We start from the raw sequence: 22,893 nt of genomic DNA on the forward strand, positions 1-22,893 counted from the left end.
GCAAGCCTCCCTCCTACCCTTTCTCTGTCCCTTTCTCTCTCTCTCTCTCTCCTTCCTCTCTTTCTCTCTCTCTACTTCCCCTATCTCTCTCTCCCTCCATCCCTCCCTTTTACCCCCATCCCTCCCTTTTTACCCCCCCTCTCTCGAAGCCATTTGTGTTTATTGCTTTTTACTTCACAATCATTTATTCCTCTACTAATCTCTCTCTTCTTGCTCACACTCTCTTTCCCTTCCACACTCTCTTCATCCCTCCACCTCCTCCCTCCTTCCACCACCCCTCTCTCTCGGTGTAGTGTCAGTACTGATCCTAGTCTCTGGGTTGTTTGTTCAGTCATTGTATTCACCTCTTCCGAATGTGGGCTACTGTGTGTGTGTGTGTGTGTGTGTGTGTGTGTGTGTGTGTGTGTGTGTGTGTGTGTGTGTGTGTGTGTGTGTGTGTGTGTGTGTGTGTGTGTGTGTGTGTGTGTGATCCCTGCCTGCTCCCCTCTATCACTCTCATACAGTGCAGGCCTATGCACGTCCTTACTCAGCATGTTAACTTAATTAATATTGTGTCGGCGTGTGCGCGTGTGTGTGAATGAGTATACTACCATAGGTGTCTGAATGGTTGTGATGTAGACCTATAACCTTTTTGTAATTTTGAAGATGGGTGCTGTCCGTGGTGCTGAAACCATGTCCCACATCCACTATTAGTTAATGACATATTTGCCTCTTGATATAATCATAATCTCAATAGTCACGTTGATATGAACATGTTATGATTTAAGTTGTTATGGCAACATGTTTGTTGGCTGTAACATGGTATGCTCTGAGAAGGGTCTATTGACCACAACATTGTTTTTTAAATCTATTTAAAGGGGCAATCTGCAGTCGCTACATCCATATTTTGAATTAATTATATACCCATTGATTCTTGAAGAATATAACTTGTAAATTCCTCATAAGCTTAGTTCAACTGTCCTAGTCCATCAGAACCCCAAATATTAGCTTGTTTTACTCCTTTGTTTGTAAATTGTAATTGTAAAAAAACACGGTATAGCCTCTAAACATGGTTAAAACCATCCTTCGGCTGTTTACCAAAACATTGGCATGTTGTTCTTTTTCGAACTGCAGATTGCCCCTTTATTATTAACATGTTATAATTTAAATAATTATGGCAACATGATGCGGGTATATAGATTATGGATTTGTTTCAAGAGAGAAAATGGTATATATGTTGGTAACATAGCTGGTAATATGGTGAACTGCATGTTGGTGAACTCTGAGAATGTAAGGGTTTTCCTGTGGTGAAGGAGAAGCAGACCAAAATGCAGCGTGGTGGTTATTCATGTTCTTTAATAAAGGAACTAGACATGAAATAACTAACAAAACAATAAATGTGAAAAACCTAAACAGTCCTATCTGGTGCAAACACAGAGACAGGAACAATCACCCACCAACACACAGTGAAACCCAGGCTACCTAAGTATGATTCTCAATCAGAGACTACTAATGACACCTGCCTCTGATTGAGAACCAGACTAGGCCGAAACATAGAAATACCCAAAACCTAGAAAAACAAACATAGACTGCCCACCCAACTCACGCCCTGACCATACTAAATAAATACAAAACAAAGGAAATAAAGGTCAGAACGTGACAGAGAAGAGTCTGTTGATGGCAGCATCGGTTTGCATGATCTACTAGAACGTGGAACATAGAAGAATCCCAGGATACTGGAGTTTCCTTTTCAAACACAATGGTGACAAAGGCCATGATGAAGTATTTGGTCAAGCTTATTTGTTGAGTTTATTCATTTGTTGATATCCTTTACAGTGCATTCGGGAAGTATTCAGACCACTTTACTTTTTTCCACAGTGTGACGTTACAGCCTTATAAAAATGTAAAATGTATTAAATGAATTTTATCTACACACAATATCCCATAATGACAAAGCAAAAACAGAAATACCTTATTTACATAAGTGTTCAGGCCCTTTGGTATGAGACTCGAAATTGAGCTCAAGTGCGTCCTGTTTCAATTGATCACCCTTGAGATGTTTCTACAACTTGATTGGAGTCCACCTGTGGTAAATTCAATTGATTGGACATGATATGGAAAGGCACACACATGTATATAAGGTCCCTCAGGCGAAAGTGCACGTCAGAGCAAAAACCAAGCCTTGAGGTCGAAGGAATTGCCCGTAGAGCTCCGAGACAGGATTGTGTCTTCAGCATTGAAGGGCCCCAAAGAACACAGTGGCCTCCATCATCCTTAAATAGAAGAAATTTGGAACCACCAAGACTAACTAGAGCTGGCCGCCTGGCAAACCTGAGCAATCGGGGGAGAAGGGCCTTGGTCAGGGAGGTGACCAAGAACCCGATGGTCACTCTGGTATTATGTGTAGATTGATGAGGAAAAAGTAATTTACACATTTTTTAGAATAAGGTTGTAATGTATCAAAATGTGGAAAAAGTCAGGGCATCTGAATAGTTTCGGAATGCACTGTATAACAGGGGTCTCCAATCTTTTCCAGCATGAGGGCTACATGAATGAAACATGTCAGGAGCTACACATTTTTTTCTAGCTTTCAAATGGGCACATTCTTCTCTTCTCCTCTCCCCTGCAAATCTTCCCCGGGTCCTTGGTGTACAAAAGAAAGTAGTGCACTGCACTGTTTTCTGTCACTATACCTGGTAAAATAATAGTTAATAAACAACTCTTTTTTTTCTTCAAAATGTTTTATATTTTTCCAAATGATGTTTTCTCAGTTGTACTTTTCCTGGTTTTAGATTTCTTTTTCACTCTCAAAATTACAATTGTTCATAGAGAAACAACGAAATGTGATGTTCTGAGTCAATGTCAATGGAAATCACATCAAAATACCTTTTTAGGGGGGTCTGGAAGAAAACTAACACATTTAGATGTTTGAGTGTAATTCACATTTAATTGTGCATCTGGCCCTTTAATTGCACATCTAACGCGTGAGGAATGCGTTGTCTAATGTGCCAGTCTACTGATGGTTATGTAATGCTACTGCTCATTTCATAGCAAAGTTGCAAATAATATACATACAAATGATATACTTACTCATGATATACTTCTGCCAGGTAAGCATGCTTTGGTGTTCATTTTGAATTGAGAAGGTTTTGGGGAAAGTATGCCTGTCAACCCATAAGATGGTTATCACTTCAATTGTCTCCAGACTGAGTGATAGACCAACTGGAAATGAATAGTCAGATATTGTGTTAGTTTTGGCTTTTTAAACTAATAGTGGCTAACCAGGGTGGGATAATGTCAATGTTGCGTTGATTAAATAGTATCTGGGCTCTTGCAATGTAACGTGAAAATTCCATGTACTTTCAGAATTGTTTGGTGAGCTACTCATAACTGGTAGCTCCCGATCCACTTGCCGGAGACCCATGATCCAGAACATTAGTGTTTACATTGATAAACGCTTTCTGGTGTAGTAATTAGCTATTTGGTTTTTGGTTTGACCTTTTTCGTTTTTAAATGTGTTTGTATTAATTTTTCGAGACATTGCAACAACATACACATTAAGGGCATGGTATATAATCTGGAATGTACTCCGTCATTTCAGTAAAGTCCCAGCAGAAACAGAAATCAATGCACATCTCGCCCTCGGGCTTCCTTGACTGGCGCTACTTTTTGTCTTCGGCCCTGTCCGGAAATAGCCGAAGGTGTCACGTGTTTTCACTGATGCGCGGTATGCCCGCTGTCCATTATGATGAAACAGACAACCACGGCAGCTACAGCATTCCCGTGCAGGACTATAGGACAAATCAGGTCACATTTCAATCCCCTTCTCCCACTCCAATAATCCTACTATGCAGTTATTTATTCAGAGAGTATGAGTGCTGACCATTGGTGACGTGTTTTATACAGCAAATGAAATGTCGTCTAAAAAAAAAATCTATTATGGCAGATATGAAAACCCCTTCACCAATATAAAATATGTCTGTCCCATACATTTTTAATTGACTACTCTGACTTGGAGGTTTGTAGCCCCGCTCCCCTCTTTCTCCCTCTGTCTCTCTCTGACTGTTCCCGCCTTCCTTTCAGGGGGGTTCAAATAGCACTGGCAGCAAAGTAATGGTCCTGTGGAAGTGAATAGCGAAAAGCCAAAAGAACAGAGAGAGAGAGGGGCAGGGATGAAGAAGGGCATTACAGAGGGGAGAGGAGGAAAGGAGAGATGGGGGTGTGTGAAAGAGAGAGGGATGGAGGGAGGTAGTACATTTGTTGAGTGCAGTACCTTTACTGAGATAGTGGAAACAGAAATGAAACCATAGAGAGGGAGGGAAGATGAGAGTGAGAGAGAGCATGGGAAGGGCAGGGACATAAAGGAATGGTACGAGTAGAAAGTGAGGGGAGGAAGGAAAGCAGAGGACGGTTAAGAGGGCAGGTTCTGATTTGCCCGGCGAAATCCGATTATTTTATGCGGAACACGAGTGAGCCAGGGGAGGGTGTGGAAGGAAGAGAGAAAGGGGGAGAGGGGAAGAAGAGTAGGAGAGAAGAGAGCAGAGCTGAAGTGGATGGATTACTTTGATTAGGTAAAGGACACAATGTGACTATGGTAGATTGACAGGGCCATTCAGAGAAAGAGAGAGAGAGAGAGAGAGTGGAGAGGGAATGGAGAGGGGGATATAGTGTGTGTGAGAGAGAGAGAGAGAGAGAGAGAGAGAGAGAGAGGAGAGGGATTGGAGAGGGGGATATAGTGTGTGTGAGAGAGAGAGAGCAAGAGAGAGAGAGGAGAGGGATTGGAGAGGGGGATATAGTGTGTGTGTGTGTGAGAGAGAGAGAGAGAGAGAGAGAGAGAGAGAGAGAGAGAGAGAGGGAGCCTCATTCTTGTTTTCACTGCAGCAAAAGATCATTCACTTTTCCAGCATGGACCCGGTCCCCGCTCGCAGTGCAGCTCTACGACTGTGTGTGCGTGCGTGCGTGTGTGAGAGTGTGTGTGTGTGTGTGTGCAGATCCAGATCCACATAGTTGTGTGTTAACCCTCCATGTGTGTTATTAACTCCCTCCTCTGAATCTCTCTCTCCATCCAGACTAATATCACTCCATACGCTCTGTAGAGCCTAGACGAATTTCTGCAACTCAAAGTAATTTGCTCCCTTCTCTCGTTTTCTTTCGTCGTCTCCTCCTCTCCTCCTCTCTCCGTCTCTTCTTTCGTTGTCTCATCTCCTTCGCTCGTCTCCTTTCTTCATCTTCTTTCCTTCATCCCCTCTGATCTGTAAGTGCAGGAATAGTGAAATCCAGTCCCCCTGTATTTACTAGTATGCTTCCCTTCATGCTCTCGTTACAGATCAGTGCAGACGAAGGAAGGGAGACTATTGAGATGCACCCCTCGTTGCACAAGGGCACTGCATAGCCTACTACAATATACACACACACACACACACACACATACTGACTCTGCAAACACACTGATGATATGAATAGGGCTCTGCTTACACACTATAACAGCAGAGTGTATCAACTGTATTAAGACTTTGCAGTAAAGAGACCCTGTGCTTGTATGTGAAGGTGCTGTATAGCGACACACACACACTCCAACGACTGCACCGAAGGAGGAATGTGGCCACCTACTAAGTTAATCCAGTGTAATCAATGACATTGCATCACCGCAGTAAGGGTTAATACAGTATAATCAGAATGTACTCAATCGAATACACGGCACGTTAGCTTTGCACTGAGAACGAGAGATGGAGAGAAGAACAGAGAGAGAGAGAGGGGAGGGAGGGAGGGGAGAGTGAAGAGGGAGAGATATGGGTGAGAGAGGGGGAGAGAGAGAAGAGCACGGGAGAGGTAGAGAGAACAGGGTGCATTAATCGTCTGCAGTCTTTTTCTCCCCATTTTGTGCAGCTCAGCAAATAATCGTTCTGCCTCTAGCTCTCCTCTCCCCCTCCTCACACTCTCTCTCGTTCCCACTCTACTCTCCCCTCTCTCCCATTGGATGAGCCTGAAACTTGGAGAGGGCGAGAGAAGGAGGGATAGAGAGAGAGAGACGGAGAGACGGAGTGAGGGAGTGAGGGGGCGTGAAACACAGTCATATTCATCTCACTCCTCTCTAATTGAAAAAAGTGTTTTAGTGAAATGAAAGACAGGAAGACGGGAAGAGTGGGGCCATGCAGGGGGGGGGGGGGGTAGAGAGAAGAGAGAGACCCATCCGTTATGTAATATCACATTAAATCATTACCTCTCCACAATTCAACATTGCCCTACCGGTGTGTCTGTGTGTACGTGTGTATGTGTGTGTGCACATGTGTTTCTTCACTATTCCTCACCTTGTCCACTATGGACCAAGCACTAACGATAACACAAGGTTTCTCATGCAGTGCCCCTTATGTCATGCTCCATCTCATCAGTGTATGTTCACCTGCTGTCACTATAGTAACATGGACCTCTATTGAAAAGGAAACACCTCCCTGCCTCACCTCCTAACCTCCCCTCATCCTCAACGCTCTAGGCGGCCAGTTTTGATAGCCTTTAGCCGCACTCTCATACTACTCCTCCTCTGTTCCGCGGGTGATGTGGAGGTAAACCCAGGCCCTGCATGTCCCCAGGCACCCTCATTTGTTGACTTCTGTGATCGCAAAAAGCCTTGGTTTCATGCATGTCAACATCAGAAGCCTCCTCCCTGAGTTTGTTTTACTCACTGCTTTAGCACACTCTGCTAACCCTGATTTCTTTGCCGTGTCTGAATCCTGGCTCAGGAAGGCCACCAAAAATTCAGAGATTTCCATACCCAACTATAACATTTTCCGTCAAGATAGAACTGCCAAAGGGGGAGGAGTTGCAGTCTACTGCAGAGATAGCCTGCAAAGTAATGTCATACTTTCCAGGTCCATACCCAAACAGTTCGAACTACTAATTTAAAAAATTTCTCTCTCCAGAAATAAGTCTCTCACTGTTGCCGCCTGCTACCGACCCCCCTCAGCTCCCAGCTGTGCCCTGGACACCATTTGTGAATTGATTGCCCCCCATCTAGCTTCAGAGTTTGTTCTGTTAGGTGACCTAAACTGGGATATGCTTAACACCCCGGCAGTCCTACAATCTAAGCTAGATGCCCTCAATCTCACACAAATCATCAAGGAACCCACCAGGTACAACTCTAAATCTGTAAACAAGGGCACCCTCATAGACGTCAACTGGCCCTGACCAACTGGCCCTCCAAATACACCTCCGCTGTCTTCAACCAGGATCTCAGCGATCACTGCCTCATTGCCTGCATCCGCTACGGATCCGCAGTCAGACGACCACCCCTCATCACTGTCAAACGCTCCCTAAAACACTTCTGTGAGCAGGCCTTTCTAATCGACCTGGCCCGGGTATCCTGGAAGGACATTGACCTCATCCCGTCAGTTGAGGATGCCTGGTCATTCTTTAAAAGTAACTTCCTCACCATTTTAGATAAGCATGCTCCGTTCAAAAAATGCAGAACTAAGAACAGATATAGCCCTTGGTTCACTCCAGACCTGACTGCCCTCGACCAGCACAAAAACATCCTGTGGCGGGCTGCAATAGCATCGAATAGTCCCCGCGATATGCAACTGTTCAGGGAAGTCAGGAACCAATACACGCAGTCAGTCACGAAAGCAAAGGCCAGCTTCTTCAGGCAGAAATTTGCATCCTGTAGCTCTAACTCCAAAAAGTTCTGGGACACTGTGAGGTCCATGGAGAACAAGAGCACCTCCTCCCAGTAACACGGTCACCACCGATTTTATTTCACCTTTATTTAACTAGGCAAGTCAGTTTTGAACAAATTCTTATTTTCAATGACAGCCTAGGAACAGTGGGTTAACTGCCTGTTCAGGGGCAGAACGACAGATTTGTACGTTGTCAGCTCGGGGGTTTGAACTTGCAACCTTCTGGTTACTAGTCCAATGCTCTAACCACTAGGCTATGCTGCCGCCCCGATAAATCCATGATTATCGAAAACTTCCTCCTGGCTACTCCAACCTCGGCCAACAGCTCCCCCCCCCCCGCAGCTACTCGCCCAAGCCTCTCCAGGTTCTCCTTTACCCAAATCTAGATAGCAGATGTTCTGAAAGAGCTGCAAAATCTGGACCCGTACAAATCAGCTGGGCTTGACAATCTGGACCCTCTATTTCTGAAACTATCAGAACTAACGCCATTGTCGCAACCCCTATTACCAGCCTGTTCAACCTCTCTTTCATATCGTCTGAGATCCCCAAGGATTGGAAAGCTGCCGCAGTCATCCCCCTCTTCAAAGGGGAGACACCCTGGACCCAAACTGTTACAGACCTATATCCATCCTGCCCTGCCTATCTAAGGTCTTTGAAAGCCAAGTCAACAAACAGGTCACTGACCATCTCGAATCCTACCATACCTTCTCCGCTGTGCAATCTGGTTTCCGAGCCGGTCACGGGTGCACCTCAGCCACGCTCAAGGTACTAGACGATATCATAACCGCCATCGATAAAAGACAGTACTGTGCAGCCGTCTTCATCGACCTTGCCAAGGCTTTCGACTCTGTCAATCACCATATTCTTATCGGCAGACTCAGTAGCCTCGGTTTTTCTGATGACTGCCTTGCCTGGTTCACCAACTACTTTGCAGACAGAGTTCAGTGTGTCAAATCGGAGGGCATGCTGTCCGGTCCTCTGGCAGTCTCTATGGGGGTGCCACAGGGTTCAATTCTCGGGCCGACTCTTTTCTCTGTATATATCAATGATGTTGCTCTTGCTGCGGGCGATTCCCTGATCCACCTCTACGCAGACGACACCATTCTGTATACATCCGGCCCGTCCTTGGACACTGTGCTATCTAACCTCCAAACGAGCTTCAATGCCATACAGCACTCCAACTGCTCTTAAACGCTAGTAAAACCAAATGCATGCTTTTCAACCGTTCGCTGCCTGCACCCGCACGCCCGACTAGCATCACCACCCTGGATGGTTCCGACCTAGAATATGTGGACATCTATAAGTACCTAGGTGTCTGGCTAGACTGTAAACTCTCCTTCCAGACTCATATCAAACATCTCCAATCTAAAATCAAATCTAGAGTCGGCTTTCTATTCCGCAACAAAGCCTACTTCACTCACCGATCCTCGACTTCGACGATGTCATCTACAAAATAGCTTCCAACACTCTACTCAGCAAACTGGATGCAGTTTATCACAGTGCCATCCGTTTTGTTACTAAAGCACCTTATACCACCCACCACTGCGACCTGTATGCTCTAGTCGGCTGGCCCTCGCTACATATTCGTCGCCAGACCCACTGGCTCCAGGTCATCTACAAGTCCATGCTAGGTAAAGCTCCGCCTTATCTCAGTTCACTGGTCACGATGGCAACACCCACCCGTAGCACGCGCTCCAGCAGGTGTATCTCACTGATCATCCCTAAAGCCAACACCTCATTTGGCCGCCTTTCGTTCCAGTTCTCTGCTGCCTGTGACTGGAACGAATTGCAAAAATTGCTGAAGTTGGAGACTTTTATCTCCCTCACCAACTTCAAACATCTGCTATCTGAGCAGCTAACCGATCGCTGCAGCTGTACATAGTCTATCGGTAAATAGCCCACCCAATTTTACCTTCCTCATCCCCATACTGTTTATATTTATTTACTTTTCTGCTCTTTTGCACACCAATACAATATCTCTACCTGTACATGACCATCTGATCATTTATCACTCCAGTGTTAAGCTGCAAAATTGTAATTATTCGCCTACCTCCTCATGCCTTTTGCACACATTGTATATAGACTCCCCTTTTTTTCCTTTTTTTTCTAGTGTGTTATTGACTTGTTAATTGTTTACTCCATGTGTAACTCTGTGTTGTCTGTTCACACTGCTATGGTTTATCTTGGCCAGGTCGCAGTTGCAAATGAGAACTTGTTCTCAACTAGCCTACCTGGTTAAATAAAGGTGAAATAAAAAAATAAAAAAATCTGTCCCAGGTTCATATGTTGTTGTTAACTAGCCTATAGAACTGGTGAATTGGCCTGTTAATTAGCTGTAGTTCCAGTCACTATTGGGTGAATTGTTTCTCTAACTAGCCTGTAGGTTTAGGTGTATATACAGAACCAGTCAAAAGTTTGGACACAACTACTCATTCAAAGGTTTTTCTTTATTTTTAGTGTTTTCCACATTGTAGAATAATAGTGAAGACATCACAACTATGAAATAACACATATGGAATCATGTAGTAACCAAGTGTTAAAAAAATCAAAATATATTTTATATTTGAGATTGTTCAAAGTAGCCTTGATGACAGCTTTGCACTCTCTTGGCATTCTCCTAACCAGCTTCATGAGGTAGTCACCTGGAATCCATTTCAATTAAAATAATGATGGTTGTCATTTCTCTTTACTTATTTGAGCTGTTCTTGCCATAATATGGACTTGATCTTTTACCAAATAGGGCTATCTTCTGTATACCACCCCTACCTTGTCACAACACAACTGTTGGCTCAAACGCATTAAGAAGGAATGAAATTCCACAAATGAACTTTTAACAAGGAACACCTGTTAAGACATGAAGGTCAGTCAATCCCTTAAGCTCTCCCCTCCTCTCCCCCATAATCGGAAAACATTCCCTTTAATTTAGTTTTTTTATAACCATTTCTCTCCCTTACCGAACGATTTGCCCTGTCTGAACTAGTTTCAAGAAATTTCAAGAACTTTGAAAGTTTCTTCAAATTCAGCTGCAAAAATCATCAAGTGCTATGATGAAACTGGCTCTCATGAGGACTGCCACAGGGAAGGAAGACTCAGAGTTACCTCTGCTGCAGAGGATAAGTTCATTAGAGTCACCAGCCTCAGAAATTGCAGCCCAAATAAATGCTTCACAGAGTTCAAGGAACAGACACATCTCAACATCAACTGTTCAGAGGAGACTGCGTGAATCAGGCCTTCATGTTCGAATTGCTGCAAAGAAACCACTACTAAAGGACACTAATAATACGAAGAGACTTGCTTGGGCCAAGAAACATGAGCAATGGACATTAGACTGGTGGAAATCTGTCCTTTGGTCTGATGAGTCCAAATGTGAAATGTTTGGTTCTGTGAGACACAGAGTAGGTGAACGGATGATCTCTGTGTGTGTGGTTCCCACCGTGAAGCATGGGGGAGGAGGTGTAATGGTGTGGGGTGTGCTTTGCTGTTGACACTGTCTGTGATTTATTTAGAATTCAAGGCACACTTAACCAGCATGGCTACCACAGCATTCTGCAGCGATACGCCATCCCATCTAGTTTGCGCTTAGTGGGAGTAGAATTCGTTTTTCAACAGGACAATAACCCAACACACCTCCAGGCTGTGTAATGGCTATTTGACCAAGAAGGAGAGTGATGGAGTGCTGCATCAAATGACCTGGCCTCCACAATCACCCGACCTCAACCCATTTGAGATGGTTTGGGATGACTTGGACGGCAGAGTAAAGGAAAAGCAGCCAACAAGTGCTCAGCATATGTGTGAACTCAAGACTGTTGGAAAAGCATGCCAGGTGAAGCTTGTTGAGATAATGTCCAGAGTGTGCAAAGCTGTCATCAATGCAAATGGTGGCTACTTTGAAGAATCTCAAATCTCAAATATATTTTAATTTGTTTAACACTTTTTGGTTACTACATGATTTCATGTGTTATTTAACAGTTTTGATGTATTCACTATTATTCTACAATGTAGAAAATAGTAAAAATAAAGAAACCCTTGAATGAGTAGGTGTGTCCAAACTTTTGACGGGTACTGTATGTATGGTGCACACATGTTAAGCAATGATCTATTTATATTTCAAAGATTTGACCCTCACCTGTAGATTTGACCCTCATGTTAAAACATCTATTCCATACTCCATCCTTTTCCACTAAATATTCTACCCCTCTCTCTTTCCCTCTCCACAGACTCCTCCTTCCCCCTCCCCCTTGTGTTCTATCTCTTTTCCTCTCCCTCCTCCTTTCTCCTATGCTCAGTTCGGTTTGTGTCTCCTCTTACAAAGGACGCAAGGGTGGGAACAAGTCGCCCAACAAAGCATGTTACAGTGCAGACATGACTTGTCCGTCAGACAGCGAGAAAATCGTAATAAACTGCGGAGGGGTGCGACACGAGACTTACCGCAGCACCCTCAAGACGTTGCCCGGTACCCGCTTATCTTGGCTTACCGATCCGGACGCGTTTAGCAACTTCGACTATGACCCCAAAATCGACGAGTTCTTCTTCGACCGCCACCCTGGCACATTCACATTCATCCTCAACTACTACCGCACAGGCAAGCTTCACTGTCCCAACGATGTGTGCGGCCCACTGTTCGAGGAGGAGCTCGCCTTCTGGGGCATCGACGAGACGGACGTGGAGGCGTGCTGCTGGATGAACTACCGTCAACACAGGGATGCCGAAGAGGCGCTGGACAGCTTCGAGCAGCCCGAGCCAGAGGAGCCGGAAGACGACCTGGAGCTGACTGCGGACGGAGAGCTCAAGAGGCTGTGCCTGCACGAAGACGGACGCAAGAGGAGCTGGTGGAGTGTGTGGCAACCCTATTTCTGGAATCTTTTTGAGGATCCGTATTCTTCCAAGAATGCCAAGGTGAGTCCTCCCTCGAGCACGATACATAGGCTACATTCTGTTGCGATGCTTGTATTGCGCGCGCGCTCTCTCTCCTTATGACATTTCCTCTTAAATGTTTTCCCGTCCGATAAAAGTCTATTACAGGTGCACAGGAATATTAAACTGGATTTAGAAGAGGGAGATCCCGTATAGCCTACTGCTTATTTAGGCTGTATATTGAATATCCTTGACGTATTTTTACAATGGACGTCATGTGTACAGACTGCAGTCTATGAAAGTTGGCTGCTATGTCCAAAGTTATTACGATGATGAGGGAGGGTGTGTTGGAATGGAGTTCATGGTGTTCTTCGCTTTGATAGTCAAGGAAAATTAGTTGGAAGAAAAAAAAACCAGTGAATGTCACAAACATCGTTTGGAATTTTAAAACAAGCAACCAACTCAGACCAGTGCTGGTGTGCCTAGTAGTTGTTGCCGGTTGGAATTGGACTTTTGTGGCCTATGGTGTGTTATTTTCTCTATTTTCACAAATAATTTAATTTAGCACCACGGTACACTAATAAGTTGTGTGGTCACTTGGTCGGTCCTCTATTCCTATACGCTTCTCTCCTCGTCCCTCTCTCCTCCATTTTTACGCACTGTCTCCCCGTTACCACTGCGTCTCGAGCGTACCGCGTACCGCATACCCCCCCCCCCCTCACACACACAAACACGCACACACACACACACACACACGTTCCTACGCTTGAATAAATTGTCGTTCTTTGTGGACCTCTAGCTCCGGACTTCGTCGTTGTCGTTGTCGAGCGCATCACTCAATCTCGATTAGCGCATTATCTCTCCTCGCTCACTCTCTCGTCTTCCACAATGTCCACTCCCCCGTTGCGCATCTCTCTATGTCTCCTTGCCTTTCAATCTCTCCATCCCACTTTCACCCCTCTCTTTACCTGCTCTCCATGTATATCTTCACATCAATAACTTTTTCGTTTTAACAAGCCTTCTCGTGCTGCGTCCTCTCCAGTCTAAAGGCTACCGGCGTTTTGCACACCCTGGCCGTGATGTTGGCGCATTTTAAGCATCTAGTATTATAAACTAGTCGAGTGTCCACTTGCCTAACTCAAATAAGGTCAAAACCATATTTTTTAATCGTTAATGAATGGAACCTTTGTCATGTTTTTGACCTCCGCAGAAATTACTTCATTAACTCACCACTTTTCATGCTAATCTAGACCTAATCCTTTGCCCTGCTATTTGACCAACCTACCTGTCACCAAACTACCTGTCACCATGGCACCTGTCCTTCCCGCCAATCAACGTCTCCATCTCGTCTCCCGCAGTCTCAATTTATATAAGTGAAGAGTTATTTTAGGCTTAGTTAGTTTAGGGTTTTGTTGCCAACCAACAGTTTGAATGAGTGCTTTGCTTGCCTCTATATGTTGATTGACCAATTGTCTACAGTTGCCTATCTCACTTTGCTAGTGGTGACATACAGTAATGGAAAGCTGTAAATGATACAGTTATTTGTGTATTATCAACCAGTAAAATACGTTTGAAATGTTTTACTGTAGCATACTGTAAGTTATGGTCAATGTGGAACATTTTTGTGAGATGGAAAAAAATAGCTTTATTTCAAATGGTACTGTAATTACAGTATTTGTTGAGGCAATATTTGTTGCACCGGCAAGTGAGAATAATGCACCAATTTCACTTGTATGTGGTTATAGTGCCCCATCAATTTAACATGTAAAGGGGAATGGCAGCAAGTCTTAAACCTTAATGCTTAACCATTTTGCCATGTCCTTTTGGTCTGTTTTGCCCTGTGGTCGCTGACAGTTTGGAAGCCTTTGTTAAGGACTCTTAGAAGTGCAAGTGATATAAAACACAAAATATTCATTGATATGCTGTAATGTTTGTGAACACTTTACCTAGCAGCCAAACTGCTTGGACCAATCCCTTGAAATTACAGTAAAATACTGTGAAATACAAACCCCTAAACTAATTTAGTTTATTCATTCATTTATTCATTTTACGGTATTGTAGTACTGTGTGTAATTACACAGTACTTGCTTTGATACTGTGTACTGTAATGTGAAATACAGAATTTTACTTGCCACTTACAGCCTGTAAGCTACTGACAAATTCACAGTAAGCCCTTTAGAGTATAGGCCTAGTCAGTGCAGTTGGCATGCCAGCTATGAGGGTGACATACAGTAGTCCTATGTCACATGTGACCCTGTAGGTATAACACCCCAGCAGTTGGTTATTCCCCCTTCCATAAACATTCAACCCTACATTCAAACCATACAGCCCTTTATCTTCAGTGTTCACTGTTGTCACTGTCTTCACTGTTTTCCTTCGAGGTGATAGGCTATCTGTGTGTGAAAACAGGGACATCAACAGGCCTGCACCTGTGACAAATTAACAAAGACACATCTGTATGAGTATTCAGGAACTGTTGACTGAAATGTGTTGACTGTAGAGGATATGCAGGCCAGGCCAGGCCTGTAAACCTTCCCTGTTACAACGGCTTACTTGTGGACACCTGCACTCAAACACAAATTAACACCTTCACGCGGGTGACACTGAACACATGTGGTTCCCTGGCAACAGGATATATGCTGTGCTGTATTCTGGCCCAGGCTACAATAGGCTATTACAGGTATCGGCTTGACATAGAAATATACTTAGTAGAACCAATGTGTTCTATAGAGAACACACAGACCTATTTAAGGTTTAAAGTAAGGTGTCAATAGAAGGCAACTAAGGAATTCCGCTCTTGATTAAAAATGGTATAATCATCAATGGTCTGTATAGGGCTGATTGCTTCAGTTTAAGCCTGAGATCTTCGTACATGGCGTGACACTAGAATATTCACCGTCACACAACAGGCGTAATTTATATCAAAAGTCGTCCTGCGGGAGCCTGTAGCTCCTTGTCCTTCTAAACGCAAGTCCTTGGTAGAATGGACATTCTATCTATGCAATGCGGTGGGTTTTTAGAGTTGTGTATCTGTTCTACTAAATCTAACTCTGAGATTAACTCACCTGATGTTCTCTTTCTGGTGTGGTGGCCCTCTACCTGACCTCCAAGGATGCTGTCTCCATGGGAACACAATACTGCAGGCTTTTGTTTCCCAGGGGTTTGTGTTAGAGGGCACAGCGGGCTTAGATTCAGAGTCTACGTCCTAAAAGGCACCCTATTCCCTATAGGTGCACTTCTTTTGACCAGGGTCCTATTGGCTCTGGTCAAAAGTAGTGCACTATAGGGAAAAGGGTGCCATTTGGGACGAAGACAGTGTGGCAGTCCAGGTATAGAAGTTGCCCTCAGAAACAGATCTAGGATTAGTTTACTCTCCTCCAATCCTAGCCTTATCCAATAGGAGGAGAGAATGGAAATCTAACCTTAGATCAGTGTCTAGGGCTAATGTCACCATACCCAAGAGAGAAATTACAGCTAGGTCTCTTGCCAGGCTTACTTAGCAGGTAGTGTTGCCAAGATAACCCTCCTGGTTTTGGCGTTGAATTTGACACATTTTGTCATTCATCCCCTCAGACTATAAAGCTGAATCTTCATCAGCTGATATCTCAAAGTGCTGTACAGAAACCCAGCCTAAAACCCCAAACAGCAAGCAATGCAGGTGTAGAAGCACGGTGGCTAGGAAAACTCCCTAGAAAGGTCAAAACCTGGGAAGAAACCTAGAGAGGAACCAGGCAATGAGGGGTGGTCAGTCCTCTTATGGCTGTGCCGGGTGGAGATTATAACAGAACATGGCCAAGATGTTCAAATGTTCATAGATGACCAATATGGTCAAATAATAATAATCACAGTAGTTGTTGAGGGTGCAGCAAGTCAGCACCTCAGGAGTAAATGTCAGTTGGCTTTTCATAGCCGATCATTGAGAGTATCTCTACCACTCCTGCTGTCTCTAGAGATTTGAAAACAGCAGGTCTGGGACAGGTAGAACGTCCGGTGAACAGGTCAGGGTTCCATAGCCGCAGGCAGAACAGTTGAAACTGGAGCAGCAGCACGGCCAGGTGGACAGCAAGGAGTCATCATGCCAGGTAGTCCTGAGGCATGGTCCTAGGGCTCAGGTCCTTCGAGAGAGAGAAAGAAAGAGGGAAAGAGAGAATTAGAGAGAGCATACTTAAAGTCACACAGGACACCGGATAAGACAGGAGAAGTACTCCAGATATAACAAACTGACCCTAGCCCCCCGACACATAAACTACTGCAGCATAAATACTGGAGGCTGAGACAGGAGGGGTCAGGAGTCACTGTGGCCCCATCCGATGATACCCCCGGACAAACAGGAAGGATATAACCCCACCCACTTTGCCAAATCACAACCCCCACACCACTAGAGGGATATCTTCAACCACCTACTTACCATCCTGAGACAAGGCCGAGTATAGCCCACAAAGATCTTCGCCACGGCACAACCCAGGGGGGGGGGGGGCGCCAACCCAGACAGGAAGATCACGTCAGTGACTCAACCCACTCAAGTGACGCACCCCTCCTAGGGACGGCATGAAAGAGCACCAGTAAGCCAGTGACTCAGCCCCTGTAATAGGGTTAGAGGCAGAGAATCCCAGTGGAAAGAGGGGAACCGGCCAGGCAGAGACAGCAAGGCAGTTCGTTGCTCCAGAGCCTTTCCGTTCACCTTCACACTCATAGGTCTTTAGTAAAGACTTAAAGGTTGAGACCGAGTCTGCGTCTCTCACGTGGGTAGGCAGACCATTCCATAAAAATTGAGCTCTATAGGAGAAAGCCCTGCCTCCAGCTGTTTGCTTAGACATTCTAGGGACAATTAGGAGGCTTGCGTCTTGTGACCGTAGCGTACGTGTAGTTATGTACGGCAGGACCAAATCGGAAAGATGGGTAGGAGCAAGCCCATGTAATGCTTTGTAGGTTAGCAGTAAAACCTTGAAATTAGCCCTTGCCTTAATAGGAAGCCAGTGTAGGGAGGCTAGCACTGGAGTAATATGATATATTTTTTTGGTTCTAGTCAGGATTCTAGCATCAGTATTTAGCACTAACTGAAGTTTATTTAGTGCTTTATCCGGGTAGCCGGAAAGTAGAGCATTGCAGGAGTCTACCCTAGAACTAACAAAAGCAATTATTAATTTTTCTGCATCATTTTTGGACAGAAAGTTTCTGATTTTTGCAATGTTACTTAGATGGAAAAAGCTGTCCTTGGAACAGTCTTGATATGTTCGTCAAAAGAGAGATCAGGGTCCAGAGTAACGCCGAGGTCCTTCACAGTTTTATTTGAGACGACTGTACAACCATCAAGATTAATTGTCACCGCATAGCGGCAAGTCACCTAATATGTTTATTTTATTTGTATTATATATTCATAATTCATAATCATATTGCAGGGCATGTCTCTCTCTCTTTCCGACATGACTGGTTTATTCCCGCTACCTAACAAATATGAATCTAGTATTTATCCATCAATATTAGTAAATAGACCTGGAGCCTATGACCGTATTAGTAGGCTACAGTAGTATTGTGCGATAGGAGCGCGACATAATAGCCTGTTTAATCTCAGAGCCTATAACATGTATTGATCATGTATTGCTAAACAAAATATTGAACAACAATTCATATTTTGTATGGGCTGTAGGCAGCATTTACTTTTAAATGGTTCAATAGACAATCAATCTTGCACAATGCGCAGCCAGTGTTTGGCACTTGCAATAGTCAGCATGCGTTTTTTGTTTGAAGAAGTCACTGCAAAAAAAAATTGAACAGCCTACCCACACCTCTACATACATTTGATCAAATTTGCCATTGCGCTTTAGAAACTATCATGGCCCAGTTCCTACATCTCATAATCCCACAGAAAATGACGGAGTTTGTGTTACCATAAAAGGTTTCCAGGCGGGGTTGTAGTGCTCGTTCATGAGCGCGCAAATAATAGTATGGCTCATATTTGCTCATGAAAACATGCGTATACAGTGCCTTCGGATAGTATTCAGACCCCTTAACTTTTTTCACACTTTGTTACAGTACGTTACAGCCTTATTCTGAAATGGATTAAATAAAAAAATCCTCAGTAATCTACACACAATACACCATAATGACAAAGCGAAAACAGAGCTTTAAAAATGTTAGCAAATGTATAAAAAAACAGAAATACCTTATTTACATAAGTATTCAGACCCTTTGCTATGAGACTCGAAATTGAGCTCAGGTGCATCCTATTTCCATTGATCATCCTTGAGATGTTTCTACAACGTGATTGGAGTCCACCTGTGGTAAATTCAATTGATTGGACATGAGGTGCTTCATCAAAGTACTGAGTAAAGGGTCTGAATACTTACGTAAATGTGATATGTTGTTTTATTATTCTAAAAACCCATTTTTGCTTTGTCATTATGGGATATTGTGTGTAGATTGGCGAGGGAAAAAACAATGGAATACATTTTAGAATAAGTCTGTAACGTAACAAAATGTGGAAAAAGTCAAGGGGTCTGAATACTTTCCGAATGCACTGTATGTTTGATAAATCCCAATAATTTGTTGCACATGCAAATTGGTTGATAAATGAGGCCCATGACCTGTTTGCAACATAATACATGCTGTGGTTCTGTATGGCTGAGTTGGTTTGAGCATGACGCTTGCAACGCTAGGATTGGAGTTTCAAAACCCGGCGCTACCCATGCGTAAAATGTGTGCATACGTGACTGTACATCGCTTTGGATAAAACATCTGTAATATAATATTGTACGTTCTGAAAAATGAATGAAATAATGGTAAATGGTGTAGAACGTAGAGGACAAAATGACTATAACATAGCATTGATTAGGCTCCATAACTGACTACAGCATCTCGGTTGGTGGTGGCTTATTATTCGTACGGTGGTTGAATGTCGTCATCGCTCTGCGGCGCGGACAGTGTATCCCTCAACTCTTTATCATATACAACACACTACTTGTTGTATTATCACGGATGCAGGGGTGTACGCTGGATTGCTTATTATCGCCTTCTAGACCCCGAGCCCCTCCCCCTCTCTCCCTCTCGTACTATCTCTCTCGTTGTGCTATAGCGTAGCACTGCGGTGCTGATAGTAGCTGACTGCGCGCCGATTTCTGCTGCAGCGCAACACACGAAGCAGCTGTCTAAAAGGAGAGAGAACGGGAAAGGGGGAGGTGGAGAGATCGGGGGCTGTTTGTGCTAGCCCTTTTAAGACTTCGATCGAGAATAAAAGCACTTAAACTATGGGACGTGGTCACTTTTCCCCCCTTTCGGGTATTTTTTGTTTTGCTTAGCCTTGCAAGCTTGGATATGCGTATACGCGTATCGATTAATCCAAATTTCTCCGTCTGCACCATTCACGTGGCTGTCTTGTAAAACGAAGCCCCCCCCTCCCTCCCCACATACACACAGACACTGAGAGAGGGGAGGGCGGTAATGCGGGTAGGCGAAAGCCGAGTGCCCGCTGTTAGTGGCACTGCCTGTCAAGCTCTAGAATGGCTGAATAGTCTTCTTTTTCACATCATGCCGGTAAAGGTTATGTTTTTGTAATTCTGACCTCCTTTCGTGTACTACGCTTGCGCTGTTTGGTCAGTTTGAATTATTCTGACAGTGTGTGTGTGTGTGTGTGTGTGTGTGTGTGCGTGCAGACTGTGACGGGCTCTCAATATCACACCCTCGTCCACCTTGTAAACTTCACGAATGACTACGACACACACACACACACACACACACACACACACACACACACACATTGTGCTTTTGCTACAGTGGCTACCCTAGATATCAGAGGGAGCGCGTGATATCTGTTTAACCTTTGTGTGATCCAGCTCTGTCCATGTCACCCGCCTCCTTACGCGTCTTGGCTGATGACACGGGCGGTCGTTCATAGCTGTGTTCCCCTCCCAGATAGACCTGCGCTTGTGAGGAAGAATAAATGCCATCACAAAAAAATAGCAAATGACTCTCTTTAGGACTAGACCAAATATACAGCTGATCTGCGTATAGACCTACCGGCATGTAGTTATTTGACCCCGGCACCATATTTCCTATAGGCACCTGTACACACAACACCAACAACATCCTGCAGGCTAACAGTTAGCCTATTCATTCTCCCATTTGCTATGGATGAGCAAGTGTTTAATGGACTTCCTGTAAATGAAGGTAATAGGCTAATTATTAAATGAAAATCATTCTAGTCCCAATTTTTCGCACAAAGTCCTTAGTAATATGCCTACAGTCTCCCCCCTCAGATGTAAGAGTGGCCACATTTCTAGGCCTATGGTGCTTGTAGGTTATTAGTACTCATTGTCTCACATTGGTTCGCTTTTTTAACTAACATATTGCCCATGATTTATCCCGTTGTATCTATTAGGTAGGCCACATGGAATGCTATGGCTATTTTGGTCTAACGATATGAGTAGAGTCCGTCATTTGAGTCTAAGTGAGCAGGTAGAAAGGTGAGTAGGTACAGTAGTAGAGGCGAGAAACGATGGAGACTAGCAGGCCTAGGCGGAGCTGTCCTCTGAAATGCAGTCCCCTAGAACAGGTATGGGCGACTCCAGTCCTCTGGGGCCTGCTTGGTGTCACACTTTTGCCTCCAGCCCCAGCTATCACACCTGACTCCAATAATCAAGAAATCGTGATTCTCAGTTTGGAATGCAATTACGTTAATCAGCTGTGTTTGCTAGCGATGGAGGAAAGGTTTAGCACAACTCCGACCCCCTGCGTCCTGGCTTTCTCATCCCTGCTCTAGAACCGGGCAGCTCCACCCACACATTCTGTATTTCAGCACTGGACAGCAGCGGTCTGTAGACCTATTTCAGCACTGGGCAGCGCCTAGGCCTCTCCTTTTACTACTTTACTCGCCTTTCTACTTTCGTCTTTTAACTTTACTCGCCTTTTCTATGTGAACTAAAGTGTCTGACTGTATAATGGCTGCTCTTGCAATCTTACTTTGCAGCAAAATATGATGTTACAACAATGCGACCAGGCAAGTTGGTGTTACTTATAGCCTAGGCCTACTCAATGTGTTGATTGTCGAGGACGCGTTATGTCACTGAGTTACATCATTCAGTTCATGCTGCTGGTCTCTAAAGTGTTCGAACTTCTCTGACTGACTTAACTCTCCCAGGTCTCATTGGCTCCGTAAGATACGTCACTGAGCGTCAAGGGAACAACTCAACAACGTTTATTCTCGAACCATATTGGTCACTTTGTGTTATCCAACTCCAGTCCTCGAGTACCCCCAACAAACTATAGGCCTAAAATAAACAGTATAGCCTATCATAAGTTTAGGGGCGTCAATGTTCCCAATGTTAATGTGCACACCCCCGGAAACTGCATAGCTTATGAAATATTTATTTTCTTTCTATCCACAATGTAAAAATAGGCTAGCCTACTGCATGGCACATGAAAAATACTATTCACCTAGGAATCAACTCATTTGTGACTTGGCCGTAGAGATAAAGAGCAAAAACGTTTTTGATGACTTTGATGTTGTGTGTTCCACTTTTTAAACGGGGCTAAGTCGCCCTTGTTTCGGTGTGTAAGTTATCGTCTGTCTCTTTCTCTCCTCGGGTGTTTGTAAACAATCTGTGAATAGGGGACACGGGTTCCGAAAATAAACTGGCGCATGCCGAGTGTGTGAACTCGAACTAGATTAATTTGTACTGTATACTTCAAATGTGTGCCGTGCGCACTGACAGACTTACTCGCGCGCATGCTCGAGCCGGCAGGGATCTCGTCTTTCACCGTCGGCAGTTTTATTTATCGCCAACCGGTATTTGTAGCACTGTGGAGCGATTGACCACTGGGAAACCTTTCATTTCCAGGCCGTATTGGTCTGTCTGTGGCGGATGTAAATGCTACTGCTGCGGATTGGCATTTCTGTGTTGTTCTTTAGTAAATGTAATGGGAAACGCATGTGACAGAGTAGTTTATTTGGAGTGTCGTTGACATTGCGTGAAAACACTGTCTCAAATTCCCCTGTGTATACAAATGTTGCACTCCACTCATTTTACACCACCTTGACGTTTTTCTGCTAAGGTTTCTGTTTAGCTGCATCCTATTTGTGATTCTACCCCTCTACCGTCCCCTTTCCTCCCTCTCTTCCCTTCTACCTCTAAATATAGAAATAAAAAGGGGAGATAGGCTGCATCTCTCCTCCTCTTCACCATATACTGACACGCACGCCCGGTGGTTTTCCCTGGACGTTACTGCACCTCCGTTGCACATTCCCATGCAGCCGAGTGCTTTTCAGAAGCAACCGGCCACCGTGTGCATCAAAACCGCCCGTGGTTCTCTCCCCTTTCTCTTTTCTTTTACGGATGTGCGTGATTCCCACCCGTGGCCCGCCCTCAGCAGCCGGTTACTTGGCTTCCCTTACACA

The 22,893-nt window shown here is 44.4% G+C and overlaps 1 protein-coding gene across 1 annotated transcript; it reads left to right on the top strand.

Annotated features, from left to right (window-relative positions):
* Positions 1-11,970: 11,970 nt before the first annotated feature.
* On the top strand, positions 11,971-19,707 carry LOC135561351 (potassium voltage-gated channel subfamily C member 1-like). Its single transcript, XM_065002800.1, has 2 exons — positions 11,971-12,545; positions 19,576-19,707. Exons 1-2 carry the CDS (start codon positions 12,012-12,014, stop codon positions 19,705-19,707), a joined length of 666 nt encoding a protein of 221 aa, XP_064858872.1. The 5' UTR covers positions 11,971-12,011.
* Positions 19,708-22,893: the final 3,186 nt, after the last annotated feature.

This window comes from Oncorhynchus nerka, linkage group LG17, assembly GCF_034236695.1.
Source record: "Oncorhynchus nerka isolate Pitt River linkage group LG17, Oner_Uvic_2.0, whole genome shotgun sequence".
NCBI lineage: Eukaryota > Metazoa > Chordata > Actinopteri > Salmoniformes > Salmonidae > Oncorhynchus > Oncorhynchus nerka.